This window comes from Euprymna scolopes, chromosome 42 (genome assembly GCF_053919585.1).
Source record: "Euprymna scolopes isolate OS-2025 chromosome 42, ASM5391958v1, whole genome shotgun sequence".
Taxonomy (NCBI): Eukaryota; Metazoa; Mollusca; class Cephalopoda; order Sepiida; family Sepiolidae; genus Euprymna; species Euprymna scolopes.
The window spans coordinates 66,685,648-66,702,955 of NC_136523.1; the positions used below are offsets into that span (position 1 = coordinate 66,685,648).

General features: G+C 39.6%; 1 protein-coding gene across 1 annotated transcript in view; it reads right to left on the bottom strand.

The window, feature by feature from the left end:
- The window catches only part of LOC145267174 (guanosine-3',5'-bis(diphosphate) 3'-pyrophosphohydrolase MESH1-like), a 77,910-nt gene that overhangs the window by 4,527 nt on the left and 56,075 nt on the right, over positions 1 to 17,308 (bottom strand). The window contains exon 3 of the mRNA XM_080123231.1: positions 957 to 1,038. Coding sequence (XP_079979357.1) covers positions 957 to 1,038 — 82 coding nt within the window. The remainder of the gene's footprint in view (positions 1 to 956; positions 1,039 to 17,308) is intronic.

Here is a 17,308-nt window from a genome sequence, read left to right on the forward strand (position 1 = left end):
ACATCTACTAAGCCTAACCCTAACCCAAGAACTCTCATCCATTCTTTCAACATGACCAAACTAACAGTCTTTTTCACAAAAAACACTCATCTTTCTTAAACCACTATCAATAATTTTTCACACTCTTTATCTGTGCCTAAACCTAAACATAGATTCCATGAACAAAGCGTCTTTCTTAGAACTGCATGCCTGTGGAACTCTGTTTTGTTTTCCTGCTTTCCAACTGACTACAATATGATTGTCTTCAAGTTCAACGTGAACAAATTCTTGATGAGCCATCCCCTTAAGTAATCCAACTTACCAAATTTCCACTACTAACGATTACTACGGCATGTTCCCCTTGACCACTGTATACTCATTAACCCTTATCCTCAAGTGGCGTCTGAGCCTTGATAAGTGGTGACTCTTTATCAAAAAAAATAAAAACACATCTTCCTATACTGTCCAGATTTAATCTTCCTCTGATGTCATCAGAATTAAGCCACTTTCAAGACTCATATCACGCAACCATTGAATCATTCTCAGATCATTTCTCTCCATGCATTGGCCAGGTTTCATTTTCATACATCACACTGCGTACCAATGCGCTTGATAGATTTTTATTTTGGTCGACAGTGGTAGCACACTGTTGTTCAGTAATGGCAGATTTTCTGAATTTATTTCATCCATTCTAAATTCTTGTAAGTGCATTAACACTGGCTCATACTTGTGTTCCAATGGTATCATCCAGGTAACAAAATTTCTGCACAATGTCAATAGTCTTGACATCCAAGTAAACTATGTCCACATCGATCTTTGTTGTCTTACACTTCTTACACACACAAAATGGTTATCCTTTCTCCACCTAACAATAACTCTATTGCACTTTTTCTGTACCTAATGCTTAAAAATGCTACAAAAAGTTACATACGACTTCCTTTATAACAATGGAAATTTAATCTTTATCTTGCTCTTACCCATAACAGTTTTACCAAATGTTTCTTCTAGTTCTTCAAAAGTTGTGTCTGTATCTTCCACCGTATCATGTAGGAATGCAGCCTGTCAAATATGAGAACAAATGTGATCAGAAAACATTTGTCATAATAAAATGTATCACGTTTTTAGATTTTAAAACTTTTTCAGTGCATCATCCTCACATCTTGCAGATATGACATGAACAGTGAAAAAGATATGACATGAACAGTGGAAAAGATATGACATGAACAGTGGAAAAGATATGACATGAACAGTGGAAAAGATATGACATGAACAGTGGAAAAGATATTGTGGTTAGAAGCAAGAAAGACAAGTCTTACCGTGGGTGCTCAGCGAGTGAGTTCAGGCGAAGAAAAGGAAGAACAAACATGGCGGCCAGCATTTTTATTTCGTCCGTTCTCGCATAATCTCGTGTGTGCGTGAAGATGGAAACTATAAAACGATGTTCATTTCTTGGTGCTGGGAGATTGTTCCCGATCAGGCAGGAGAGAAGGCAACGAGAGTAGAGACAGAGGACTGTAGTGATAATCTTTCTTGAACATTCCGTTTGTGTATTTGAGGTGAACCCCCCCCCCCATTATACTTCAAGCTATTTTGGCGATGGCCAACGCAGGCTTAAGCAACATGATGAAGCCTTTTAATGGCGATGGTGATGTGGTAGCGTGGCTTTAAAAAGTGGACCTTGTAGCAAGGATTCAGAGGCTGGATGATGTGGCTGCAGTAATACCACTGTTTCTAGAAGGGGACGCACTGGCCCTCTATTTGGAGCTCAGCGAGCGGGAGCAGGGTGACGCGGACGCCATCAAGGATGAACTGATCAAAACTTTTGCAGAGGGGCCTTTCGAGGCCTTTAATAAGTTGAAAGAGGTGGACTGGTGAATCTGTTGATGTCTACGCGAATGAGATAAGGAGATTGGTTGAGTTGTCGGGCATCAGGGGACACGCCACGAGTCACGTAGTCAAGATGACTTTCATTACCGGGTTCCTGGAAGAGATATCGAAAAGGTTGCAGCAGGTCCCGGGAGTGGAGACGCTGGATGTGAGTTAGCTGCTTAAAACTGAAAAAATCTTGGTGAGCACTCAGCCCACGGAGCCGGGAGGAACGACAGCAACAGTACAGCAGGATGTGGGTAGGAATCTACCGAACCCGGGGATGGCATGCTTCGAATGACCACACATGAGAAGAGACTGCAGGAAGTTCTTGCAACGGACAGTGTGTTACAAATGCAATCGGAGAGGCCATTTAGCGATAAAATGCACAAGTTCGGGAAACTGGCGAGGGGAGGCCGACGCGCCAGCGGCCGCCCCGATTCGAGAATAGTGGCGCACCCGCAGCAGATGCCCAAACAGAAGATTGCGGTGGAAGGACGGGAAGTTATGGCCTTGATTGACACTGGCTGCACCACTACCATGGTGCACACTACCCTGGTCGGAAGATGGAAAGGGAAGGATGAAGTAGTGGCATTCGATGGGTCGCGAGTGAAGTGTCGAGGGAGGAAGACCATCACTATTGATATTGCTGAACGTCGGATGAGGGTCCATGCAATTGTCACTGATCGCCTGGTGGTGTTACCATCACATGTGACAACGTGAGGTTCGGACTAGCTGAGTGCGCGGTGACGGAGCAAGCCCCCAGAGGGATCAACAAGACCGGGGAGGAAAGAAAATAGTCGATCAAAGATCAGGACTTCTGAGCCGAATTCGACGGAGAGCGGTGGACGGTGGAGTGGGCATGGAAACATCAAGTGCCATCGCTGACAAACAGGGTGGCGTGCTACACAAATTCGCTTAGAGGAGGGGCAAGAAAGGAGTTTGAGCAAGAAGTCGATCGATGGATTGAGGAGGGGATACTGATGCCTTGGACGGATGACGGGGAGTCGGGCATTTTGCCGTTGATGGCCGTTCTGCAAACAACTAAAGGGAAAGTAAGACCGGTCCTGGATTTCCGAGAGCTGAACGGCCATGTTAAGTGCCATACGGGAGGCGACACCGTAGATGTGTGCAGTGAGACCATTAGGGAATGGAGGTAGATGAATGGCGCATCTACGTTGGTAGATCTAAAATCTGCCTATTTGCAACTCCATGTTGCCAAGAAGCTCTGGAAATATCAGTTAGTCAAGTACAAAGGCAAAACCTACTGCCTTACGCGAGTGGGGTTCGGGTTAAATTCGGCACCCAAGATTATGTCAACTATCCTCAGGAAGATTCTGGAGACAATGGGAAAGGGAGATGGGGTAATGAGCTCATACATAGACGACATTCTGGTGAATGAGACTGTGGTAACTGCCAAAGAGGTGGTGGCTCATTTGAAGAGGTTCGGGTTGGTCGCCAAAGAACCGGAAAAATTAGACGAAGGGGCTGCTTTGGGCCTAAAACTGAAACGAGGTGTGTCAGGCGGCCTAGAGTTTCGCAGGGGAAACGAGATCCTACAACTGAAGCAGACGTGAACTTTTTTCCATATGTGGAAAGTTGATCGGACATTACCCCGTTGCTAGCTGGCTTAGACCAGCATGCAGCTACATAAAGAGACACGCCGAAGGAGGAGGATGGAATGATAAGGTGGGAGAAAGAACGGTCGCCATGATGGAAGAGCTCCTGAAAGAAGCAGAACGGCAAGACCCAGTCCGGGGAACCTGGAACATACCGCAAACATTGGATGGAGTCGTGTGGTGCGATGCGAGCAGCATTGCAACAGGGGTCGTTTTGGAAATTGGAGGAGTAGTTGCAGAAGATGCAGCCTGGCTGAGGAAAAAGAATGACGTTAGCCACATCAATGTGGCGGAATTAGACGCGACAATAAAAGGAGTCAATCTGACCTTGAAATGGGGACTACGTGACATCTGCATCAAAACAGACTCTGCCACGGTGTTTGCTTGGCTAAAGTCTCTCATTTCATGGACTTGACTTGACCATGATTGACTGTAGGCCTGGGCGATTTGCCTTATGGAAGAAGCTACGTGGAGGAACAGGCAATGAAATAGAGGCAATCCTTGATGAGGTGTTTTTGGAGCGAGGCCTCGTGGAAGAGTTGTTAACCGACAATGGGACTGCATTCAAGTCAGTAGCAGTGACAGAAGTACTGAAGAAATGGAAGATCCAACAATTTTTCAGAGCTGCCTACAGACCCAGTGGCAACGGGATCGTGGAGAGAAACCACCGCACCATAAAGGCAGTTGCAGAAAGAGGAGGCACCTCACCTGAGCAAGCCGTCTTCTGGTATAACATGTCGCCTAAACTGGGACAAGTACCAGAGACGGTCCCACAACTGTCAACATTTGCATATTCCTGGAGACATCCCAGGGTGGAGCCAGCAAGCCGAGAAGTAGAGGCCACAGGGACAATTAAACTCGGGGACAAGGTATGGGTGAAGCCACCGGGGGTGCGCTGCACCACACAATGGAGTAGAGGTTGCGTGACTGGGAAGAACACTAGTAACAACATTGTGGTGGAAGGAGTCCCGAGGCACATTCTCGACGTCAGACCAGTGGAGGGGAGTGTGTAGCCATAGGAGGAGGACGAGACACCTCAGAGGCCAAGTAGAGAGAGGCGACCGCCACAGTGGATGAGAGACTACGAAATGTGATCTTGAGATCAGGGAGGCATGTGGTTAGAAGCAAAAAAGACAAGTCTTACCGTGGGTGATCAGCAAGTGAGTTCAGGCGAAGAAAAGGAAGAACAAACATGGCGGCCAGCATTTTTATTTCGTCCGTTCTCGCGTAATCTCGTGTGTGCGTGAAGGTGGAAACTATAAAACGATGTTCATTTCTCGGTGCTGGGAGATTGTACCCGATCAGGCAGGAGAGAAGGCAACGAGAGTAGAGACAGAGGACTGTAGTAATAATCTTTCTTGAACATTCCATTTGTGTATTTGAGGTGAACCCCCCTCCCATTATACTTCAGATATGACATGAATAGTGGAAAAGATATGACATGAACAGTGGAAAAGATATGACATGAACAGTGAAAAAGATTACACATTTTCTTTTCTTTTTGAAAAATCTGATTTTATCGAAAAGTGGAGAAAATTTGTTAACCAAAATAACTGGTCTCCTACAAAAAATCCAGTTCTTTGTATAAATCATTTTGAGGATGAATATATTTTTAAAGGAAAAAGAAGTAAATTGACTTGAATTTACAACTAATACTAACAATACATTCAGAACAAATAATAAAATCAGCTCTTTTGTCGACTCAAGCAGCTTTTAGGAAACCTCCACAGCAACGACGGAGTGAAAAAGTTAATTACAAGATTTTCTTTCAACTGACATTTTAACAGATTTTACCAAATTGACTGTCAAATATTGTCCGTCTGGTTTTGAATAAAAAAACGTGAAGATTATATTCTAATTTATAGAATAGTCTTTGACCTTGAAACACATTTTCCATCTATAAAAGAATGTATTCGCATTGACTTAAACCTTCATGTCATCTATAAAAGAATGTATTCGCATTGACTGAAACCTTCATGTCATCTATAAAAGAATGTATTCGCATTGACTGAAACCTTCATGTCATCTATAAAAGAATGAATTCGCATTGACTGAAACCTTCATGTCATCTATAAAAGAATGTATTCGCATTGACTGAAACCTTCATGTCATCTATAAAAGAATGTATTCGCATTGACTGAAACCTTCATGTCATCTATAAAAGAATGTATTCGCATTGACTGAAACCTTCATGTCATCTATAAAAGAATGTATCCGCATTGACTGAAACCTTCATGTCATCTATAAAAGAATGTATCTGCATTGACTGAAACCTTCATGTCATCTATAAAAGAATGTATTCGCATTGACTGAAACCTTCATGTCATCTATAAAAGAATGTATCTGCATTGACTGAAACCTTCATGTCATCTATAAAAGAATGTATTCGCATTGACTGAAGCCTTCATGTCATCTATAAAAGAATGTATTCGCATTGACTGAAACCTTCATGTCATCTATAAAAGAATGTATTCGCATTGACTGAAACCTTCATGTCATCTATAAAAGAATGTATTCGCATTGACTGAAACCTTCATGTCATCTATAAAAGAATGTATTCGCATTGACTGAAACCTTCATGTCATCTATAAAAGAATGTATTCGCATTGACTGAAACCTTCATGTCATCTATAAAAGAATGTATTCGCATTGACTGAAACCTTCATGTCATCTATAAAAGAATGTATCTGCATTGACTGAAACCTTCATGTCATCTATAAAAGAATGTATTCGCATTGACTGAAACCTTCATGTACTCTATAAAAGAATGTATCTGCATTGACTGAAACCTTCATGTCATCTATAAAAGAATGTATTCGCATTGACTGAAACCTTCATGTCATCTATAAAAGAATGTATTCGCATTGACTGAAACCTTCATGTTATCTATAAAAGAATGTATCTGCATTGACTGAAACCTTCATGTCATCTATAAAAGAATGTATTCGCATTGACTGAAACATTCATGTCATCTATAAAAGAATGTATCCGCATTAACTGAAACCTTCATGTCATCTATAAAAGAATGTATTCGCATTGACTGAAACCTTCATGTCATCTATAAAAGAATGTATTCGCATTGACTGAAACCTTCATGTCATCTATAAAAGAATGTATCTGCATTGACTGAAACCTTCATGTCATCTATAAAAGAATGTATCTGCATTGACTGAAACCTTCATGTCAACTATAAAAGAATGTATTCGCATTAACTGAAACCTTCATGTCATCTATAAAAGAATGTATCTGCATTGACTGAAACCTTCATGTCATCTATAAAAGAATGTATTCGCATTGACTGAAACCTTCATGTCATCTATAAAAGAATGTATTCGCATTGACTGAAACCTTCATGTCATCTATAAAAGAATGTATCTGCATTGACTGAAACCTTCATGTCATCTATAAAAGAATGTATTCGCATTGACTGAAACCTTCATGTCATCTATAAAAGAATGTATTCGCATTGACTGAAACCTTCATGTCATCTATAAAAGAATGTATTCGCATTGACTGAAACCTTCTTGTCATTTATAAAAGAATGTATTCGCATTGACTGAAACCTTCATGTCATCTATAAAAGAATGTATTCGCATTGACTGAAACCTTCATGTCATCTATAAAAGAATGTATCTGCATTAACTGAAACCTTCATGTCATCTATAAAAGAATGTATTCGCATTGACTGGACCCTTCATGTCATCTATAAAAGAATGTATTCGCATTGACTGAAACCTTCATGTCATCTATAAAAGAATGTATCTGCATCAACTGAAACCTTCATGTCATCTATAAAAGAATGTATTCGCATTGACTGAAACCTTCATGTCATCTATAAAAGAATGTATTCGCATTGACTGAAACCTTCATGTCATCTATAAAAGAATGTATCTGCATTGACTGAAACCTTCATGTCATCTATAAAAGAATGTATTCGCATTGACTGAAACCTTCATGTCATCTATAAAAGAATGTATTCGCATTGACTGAAACCTTCATGTCATCTATAAAAGAATGTATCTGCATTGACTGAAACCTTCATGTCATCTATAAAAGAATGTATTCGCATTGACTGAAACCTTCATGTCATCTATAAAAGAATGTATTCGCATTGACTGAAACCTTCATGTCATCTATAAAAGAATGTATTCGCATTGACTGAAACCTTCATGTCATCTATAAAAGAATGTATCTGCATTGACTGAAACCTTCATGTCATCTATAAAAGAATGTATTCGCATTGACTGAAACCTTCATGTCATCTATAAAAGAATGTATCTGCATTGACTGAAACCTTCATGTCATCTATAAAAGAATGTATTCGCATTGACTGAAACCTTCATGTCATCTATAAAAGAATGTATTCGCATTGACTGAAACCTTCATGTACTCTATAAAAGAATGTATCTGCATTGACTGAAACCTTCATGTCATCTATAAAAGAATGTATTCGCATTGACTGAAACCTTCATGTCATCTATAAAAGAATGTATTCGCATTGACTGAAACCTTCATGTTATCTATAAAAGAATGTATCTGCATTGACTGAAACCTTCATGTCATCTATAAAAGAATGTATTCGCATTGACTGAAACATTCATGTCATCTATAAAAGAATGTATCCGCATTAACTGAAACCTTCATGTCATCTATAAAAGAATGTATTCGCATTGACTGAAACCTTCATGTCATCTATAAAAGAATGTATTCGCATTGACTGAAACCTTCATGTCATCTATAAAAGAATGTATCTGCATTGACTGAAACCTTCATGTCATCTATAAAAGAATGTATCTGCATTGACTGAAACCTTCATGTCAACTATAAAAGAATGTATTCGCATTAACTGAAACCTTCATGTCATCTATAAAAGAATGTATCTGCATTGACTGAAACCTTCATGTCATCTATAAAAGAATGTATTCGCATTGACTGAAACCTTCATGTCATCTATAAAAGAATGTATTCGCATTGACTGAAACCTTCATGTCATCTATAAAAGAATGTATCTGCATTGACTGAAACCTTCATGTCATCTATAAAAGAATGTATTCGCATTGACTGAAACCTTCATGTCATCTATAAAAGAATGTATTCGCATTGACTGAAACCTTCATGTCATCTATAAAAGAATGTATTCGCATTGACTGAAACCTTCTTGTCATTTATAAAAGAATGTATTCGCATTGACTGAAACCTTCATGTCATCTATAAAAGAATGTATTCGCATTGACTGAAACCTTCATGTCATCTATAAAAGAATGTATCTGCATTAACTGAAACCTTCATGTCATCTATAAAAGAATGTATTCGCATTGACTGGACCCTTCATGTCATCTATAAAAGAATGTATTCGCATTGACTGAAACCTTCATGTCATCTATAAAAGAATGTATCTGCATTAACTGAAACCTTCATGTCATCTATAAAAGAATGTATTCGCATTGACTGAAACCTTCATGTCATCTATAAAAGAATGTATTCGCATTGACTGAAACCTTCATGTCATCTATAAAAGAATGTATCTGCATTGACTGAAACCTTCATGTCATCTATAAAAGAATGTATTCGCATTGACTGAAACCTTCATGTCATCTATAAAAGAATGTATTCGCATTGACTGAAACCTTCATGTCATCTATAAAAGAATGTATCTGCATTGACTGAAACCTTCATGTCATCTATAAAAGAATGTATTCGCATTGACTGAAACCTTCATGTCATCTATAAAAGAATGTATTCGTATTGACTGAAACCTTCATGTCATCTATAAAAGAATGTATTCGCATTGACTGAAACCTTCATGTCATCTATAAAAGAATGTATCTGCATTGACTGAAACCTTCATGTCATCTATAAAAGAATGTATTCGCATTGACTGAAACCTTCATGTCATCTATAAAAGAATGTATCTGCATTGACTGAAACCTTCATGTCATCTATAAAAGAATGTATCTGCATTGACTGAAACCTTCATGTCATCTATAAAAGAATGTATTCACATTGACTGAAACCTTCATGTCATCTATAAAAGAATGTATTCGCATTGACTGAAACCTTCATGTCATCTATAAAAGAATGTATTCGCATTGACTGAAACCTTCATGTCATCTATAAAAGAATGTATTCGCATTGACTGAAACCTTCATGTCATCTATAAAAGAATGTATTTGTATTGACTGAAACCTTCATGTCATCTATAATAGAATGTATCTGCATTGACTGAAACCTTCATGTCATCTATAAAAGAATGTATCTGCATTGACTGAAACCTTCATGTCATCTATAAAAGAATGTATTCGCATTGACTGAGACCTTCATGTCATCTATAAAAGAATGTATTCGCATTGACTGAAACCTTCATGTCATCTATAAAAGAATGTATCTGCATTGACTGAGACCTTCATGTCATCTATAAAAGAATGTATTCGCATTAACTGAAACCTTCATGTCATCTATAAAAGAATGCATCTGCATTGACTGAGACCTTCATGTCATCTATAAAAGAATGTATCTGCATTAACTGAAACCTTCATGTCATCTATAAAAGAATGTATTCGCATTGACTGAAACCTTCATGTCATCTATAAAAGAATGTATCTGCATTGACTGTCCAATTCCAATGCAATAAAAACTTATACCATTATCACAATCGCTTATATATAGAAATAATGCTAAACTTAAAAAATGTTAGAATATTAAAAAATTCTTCAACTTACATCAAAATGCAGTGGAGAAAGAGTCATATTAGATTTTAAACCGATTCCAAAAAAGATAACATTACCATCTTTTTCTTCATGAGAAAAAAAACAAAGAAATGGCGTGGGTTCAATTGCAGTAATACTTTTGGGAAAATGTCATCTTTCTGATGACTGCATTTTATTAGTTGAGTAAATGTACCTTCAAAAAGAAACACAATTTCATGGTAGAGAGTATGTTAGTGCAAATGAAAATGATGAGCATTAAAAAGAATAATAGAATTTCCAATTACTATTCATAAAAAACGCAGTATCATCAGTTGTTAAAGCCTGTCCTGAAGTAACATCAAACGTGAGTGGCTTTCTCAGGAAATCCTAAAATGTATTTTTCAATTGATAAATTTTGCATTTTTTTATGAGTGCTGTTGTTGCAGACAATAATTCAGCCAATGTGAATGCCTTTAATATTTTACTTGATAAATTTGAGGGGGAGATAAAACGTATTATATAACTCTTTCTAATCCTCTCAAACAATATTTCTGTTTTTGGATTCTGTTCATTTGTTAAAAAATATTTCTAATAGTTTACTGAATGAAAAGAAGTTTGTATTTCCTGCTTTTACATTTGGCATCTCAAATATTTCTGTTTCCTCTAAGGACGAATATATAGCTTGGCCTGATTTACACAAAGTATATGATGAAGATGCTTTCCTAAATGCTAAATTATGCAAGGTTCCAAAGCTAATATTACGAACATTGCATAAATAATAAATAAAATGTTAATTTATCTGTGGCCATGTTTTCATGAAACAACTATTTCAGTTTGTGAGTGCTATTTTCCTGATCGAGCTGACATGTCAAATTTGCTTAAATTAATATCAAGCTGGTGGACTATCAATAACAAATTCAACAAAAATATTCACACTTACCTTATATTTTTTACAACGAGACATACCTTATATTTTTTACAACGGGACATACCTTATATTTTTTACAACAAGACACATACCTTATATTTTTTACAATGGGATAAATACTTGATAATTTTTACAGCGGGACACATACCTTATATTTTTTACAACGGCACACATACTTTATATTTTATTACAATGGGACAAATACCTTATATTTTTAAACAATGGGACAGATACCTTATATTTTTTAACAACAGGACACATACCTTATATTTTCTTACAATGGGACACATACCTTATATTTTAAAAGAACGGGACGTATACCTTGTATTTTTCTACAACTGGACACATACCTTATATTTTTTACAAGGAAACACATTCCATATATTTTTTTTACAACGGTACACATACCTTATATTTTTTACAATGGTACACATGCCTTATATTTTTTTACGAGACACATACCTTATATTTTTTTACAACGGGACATATACCTTACATTTGTTTATAAAAGGACACGTACCTTTTTTCATTATGGGACACATACCTTGTATTTTAAACAAACGGACACATACCTTATATTTTTCTACAACAGGACACATACCTTACATTTTTTACAAGGAAACATATACCTTATATTTTTTTACAACGGGTCACATACCTTATATTCTTACAATGGGACACATACCTTATATTTTTTTACAACAGGGCACATGCTTTATATTTTTTACAACGGGACACATACTTTATATTTTTGTACAACGGGACACATACTTTATATTTTTGTACAACGGGACACATACCTTATATTTTTGTACAACGGGACACATACCTTATATTTTTGTACAACGGGACACATACCTTATATTTTTGTACAACGGGACACATACCTTATATTTTTGTACAACGGGACACATACCTTTTATTTTTGTACAACGGGACACATACCTTATATTTTTTACAATGGGACACATACCTTATATTTTTTTTTACCACAGGACATATACGTTATATTTTTTTACAATGGAACATATCCTATATTTTTTACAATGGGACACATACCTTATATTTTTTACAACAGGACACATACCTTATACTTTGAACAACGGAACACATTGGTTAAAAATTTTTCATAACGGGACACATACCTTATAATTTTTTTTCAAGGGGACACATTGCTTATATATTTTTACAACGCTGCGCATAGCTTATATTTTTACAACTGGACACATACCTTATATTTCTTACAATGTGACACATACCTTATATTTTTTTACAACAGGACAGATACCTTATATTTTTTACAACGGGATACATACCTTATATTTTTTTACAACGGAACCCATACCTTATATTTTTTTACAACGGGACACATAACTTATATTTTTTTATAATGGGACACATACCTTATATTTTGAAGAATGGAACACATTGGTTAAAAATTTTTCAACGGGGCACATACCTAATATTTTTCATAACGGGACACATACCTTATAATTTTTTTTCAACGGGACACATTGCTTATATATTTTTATAAAGCTGCGCATAGCTTATATTTTTTACAACGGAACACATACCTTATATTTTTTACAACAGGACACATACCTTATATTCTTTTACAACAGGACAGATACCTTATATTTTTTACAACGGGATACATACCTTATATTTTTTACAACGGAACCCATACCTTATATTTTTTTACAACGGGACACCTACCTTATATTTTTTTACAATGGGACACATACCTTATATTTTTACAACGGGACACATACCTTATATTTTTTTACAACAAGACACATACCTTATATTTTTTACAACAAGACACATACCTTATATTTTTTACAACAGGACACATACCTTATATTTTTTACAACAGGACACATACCTTATATTTTTTTACAACAAGACACATACCTTATATTTTTTACAAAGGGCACATACCTTATATTTTTTACAAAGGGACACATACCTTATATATTTTTACAATGGAACACGTACCTTATATTTTTTTAAAACGGGACACATACTTGGAAATTTTTACAATGGGATACATACCTTATATTTTTTTACAACGGAACACACACCTTGTATTTTTTACAACGAAACACGTACCTTTTATTTTTTTACAATGGCACACATACATTATATGTAGTACTTACCAACAAACTAAATGCCCACGTGTTTGTGCCTTGTGTAGGCATGCACGACAACAAAACTTGGTTTTTTATAAGCGGAAATCTCGAGGTTATCAGGAATCTCCGGGCGCATGCGCAAGAGGAGGGATTAAAGGAGTGGTATAAAAGGAAGGTCGAGTGAGAAGGTTGTTGTTGTTGTTGTCATTGGACGTTACAGTGACGCGTGCGTTAGCAGTTGATTAAGAAGTTGTTTTTTTTTGTGTCAAGTCGCACACCTCGGTGAAGGTGAAGGTCATAAGCTATTTCGGCGATTTCGTTTTGTCTCTTTTCCTGGACAACTATGGCTAGGGCAAAGTTTGATTTAAAACTGATACCCGAATTCGACGGATCCACTTCTGTTGTCGACAGGGTCAAAAGGGTTGAGCTGACCTGCAACTTCTGTGAAGTAAAGGGGTGCATACCGTGATTCCCCTGAGATTGGCTGGAGGCGCCCTGAGTGTATATCAGCAACTTAGTGCCGTGGAGAAGGCTGATGTTACCTCTATAAAAAATGCTTTATACAAGGCATTTGCCATGGATCCCTGCACAGCCTACGAAACATTTGCCTCTAGGAAGCTCATGCCAGGAGAAACCGTGGACGTCTTCTTCGTGGAGCTGAAGAAACTTGCAGTTCTATTTGGCAATGGAGTGTCAGAGCAGACACTGGCATATGCATTTGTGGCCGGCCTTCCCACCTCTGTTAAACAACTGTTGAGGGCTTCCACCAGCGTATCTGTAATGCCCATGGAACATTTGTTGGAACGCGCTCGAGCCATTATCAGAGATGAGGAGGACCTGAGTGAACCGGTTGTAATGATGGCGCAGGCAGCCAAGACTAATGCTGAAAAGAGTCCCAGTTTGAGACCCACGACCAATGGGAGATGTTTCTGCTGCGGCCAGCGAGGCCATTTCAGAAGAAGTTGTACTAACAAGGGGCGGGGGCGCCCGCGCTGTTTCCAATGTGATAGTTATGGACATTTATCCCAAAATTGTGCGGGAAATGCATCAGGGGGTAGGACGTCAGCACCGCCCTGTTCCCCGGACAAGATTTAATTGAGGCGCAACCGACAATAAATGTGTACGTGGACCAAGTGCCTTGTTCAGCTCTTCTTGACTCCGGGTGCTCACACACCATCATGAGTGCCAAGTTGTGTCGAAACTGGACAAAGCAGAACATCAAAGTAACCACAATAGGTGGCAATATGCAAGCTTGCTGTGGAGCCGGAACTGTCAAAGTCCACACAGACTCTGGTGTGGCCACAGACATTAATGTGCTGGTGATGCGAGGGGATTTGCTGGGATTCGATGTACTGTTGGGATATGATGCTGTTAAGGCACTGGGGGGAGTTGTTATCGGAAGAGATGGGACTGTGCGGTTTTTGGAAACCCCAGTTTGTGCTGCAGTTCACATTGATCGGCCTGATTTTAAGGTGGACTACGACCATCACCAAAAAGCATGGACTGCATCGTGGAAGTGGACAGAAGGAAGGGCGCCAACCGAACTCAAGAATAGCATTGCAGAGTACTCGATACCCAACAAGGCCCGTAATGAATACGAGAAGGAGCTTGAGGCATGGATCCAGGATGGATGGCTGATCCCCTACCCCAACAAGCTGGGACCACCCAACGGTCTGATTCCCTTAATGGCGGTAGTCCAGCATAACAAATCAAAAGTTCGTCCGGGGCTGGACTATCGTGAACTCAATAGATACATTGAGACGTACACTGCCGATGCTGACGTGTACGCCAGCAAGCTGAGAGAATGGCGCCAGAAGGGCTCCAATGTGTCTATAGCAGACTTGTGGAAGGCTTATTTGCAGGTGCCAGTGGATGAGACATTGTGGCCGTTCCAGACAGTGTGGTTCCGGGGTCAGAGATACTGCCTTACTCGACTTGGCTTTGGGCTGAATGTGGCACCGCAAATCATGAAGACCATTGTAAATGCAGTGTTGTCCCAGGAAAAGACCACTGAGGACGCAACATCGGCCTATATTGACGATGTGTACGTCAATGAAGATATACAATCTGCGTCGCACGTCAGAGAAAAGTTAGCTCAATTCGGGTTGGAGTGCAAGGATCCCGAACATCTGAGGAATGGAGCACGGGTATTAGGATTGGACGTCTGCGGGAAAGACGGTACCTTACAATGGAGGCATGGTAGTGAGATTCCAAACATGTTATTATGCTGCGGACTATTTTTTCCTTGTATGGGAAACTTATTGGTCACTTACCAGCGTGTGGCTGGCTCCGAGCAGCTGTGGGCGTTATCAAACGCAGGGCAAGTTTAGTAACTACAGGTTGGGATGATGTATCTGATGATGCTCTTCTAACTCTGATGATGACGGAAACCCTAGAGAGAGTTGACAAGGAGGACCCTGCCCGTGGAGAATGGTGTCTCGATGGGGACACTGTGAATGTGTGGGTTGACGCTAGTTCTTTGGCATTGGGAGTGTTATTGGAGCAACGTGGAAACATAATTGAAGACGCGTGCTGGCTGCGACCCGTGAATGATGCTCAACACATCAACCTGGTGGAACTGGATGCTGTTATAAAGGGTTTAAATCTGGCACTGCAATGTCAGTCAAAGAAGTTGCACTTGTACACGGATTCTCTCTGCGTCTACCACTGGGTGTCCGACACTCTATCGGGACGAACGAGAGTCCGCACTAAGGCAGTCAGTTAATCCGGCGGAGGCTAAACACCCTGAAGAGTATGACCTGTCGGTGAGTGTAATGCTCGTGGCATCACACTGTAATCGTGCAGACCAACTAACCCATGTGCCTCACAAATGGTATGAAGCTGTGAAGACAGGCATGGAGTTCGCTGCTCGATCTTGCGCAGTTGGCGCGATTAGCTCATGCCAAATACAAAGACTTCATGTGCAGAGTGGACATTCAGGTATCAAAAGAACTCTGTATTTTGCGAGGCGTTTGGACCCGGCAGTGACAAGGGCGGATGTCAGGCAGATCATCAAGCACTGTGAGGCATGCCAGTCTATCGATCCTGCACCTGAGCAATGGCAGAAGGGGTGATTGGAGGTTGAGCATGTATGGCAACGAGTAGCGATGGATATTACCCATTACAGTGGTAAGCTCTTTCTAACCCTTATCGACTGTGGACCCACTCGTTTTGCGGTGTGGCGGTAAATGACCAGGCAGGAATCAGCAAATGTTGTCCGCCAACTGTCATCTACCTTTTCTGAGCAAGGTGTGCCGGAAGAGATATTGACAGACAACGATGCTGCTTTTTGTAGCCACCAAGTTTGGCAGTTGTTGAATGAGTGGGGTGTCCGACTACACCTGCGATGTGCTCATGTGCCATCAGGGAATGGCATTGCTGAGAGGAGCCATCGCAGCATCAAGAGAATTGCTGCCAAAAAGCAATGCACCATTACGGAGGCCACGTATTGGTATAACATCACACCAAAGGAAGACACTAACAACAGCATCGGCCAATGCTATACACACATACCGTGTTAGGATAAAGGGCATTGACACTGTCCAGCCAATCTACGAGGAGAGTCATGACAAATACCAGGTAGGGGATCCAGTTGGGTAAGACCCCCTGGACACCGGTGCACCACCAAGTTCAAGCGAGGACGAATATTTGGAGTGGTCAGCCAGCACTCGGTCCTTATTGATGGAACCCCTCACCATGTGCGTGATCTTCGCCCAGCTAGTGAAGTACATCCCACAACTACAGAGAGCGATGAATCATCAGATGATGAGCTGCTGATAAGTGGGGTCACCGAGCAAGAGAGTGGTAGTTGTAGTTCGTCTGATCAGGCAGGATCAGAACCAAAATCAGAACCACACCCAGAACCAGAACCTGAATCCGAGATTGTAAATACCACCCTTCACAGAAGCCAGCGAACTAAGAGGCCACCCCCGGAGTGCACTCTATGTGATCATCAGATCAGGGGGGAGTGTAGTACTTACCAACAAACAAACGCCCACGTGTTTTTGCCTTGTGCTATAATATATATTTTTATACAAGGGGACACATACCTAATATTTTTTTACAACAGGACACATACATTATATTTTGTTACAATGG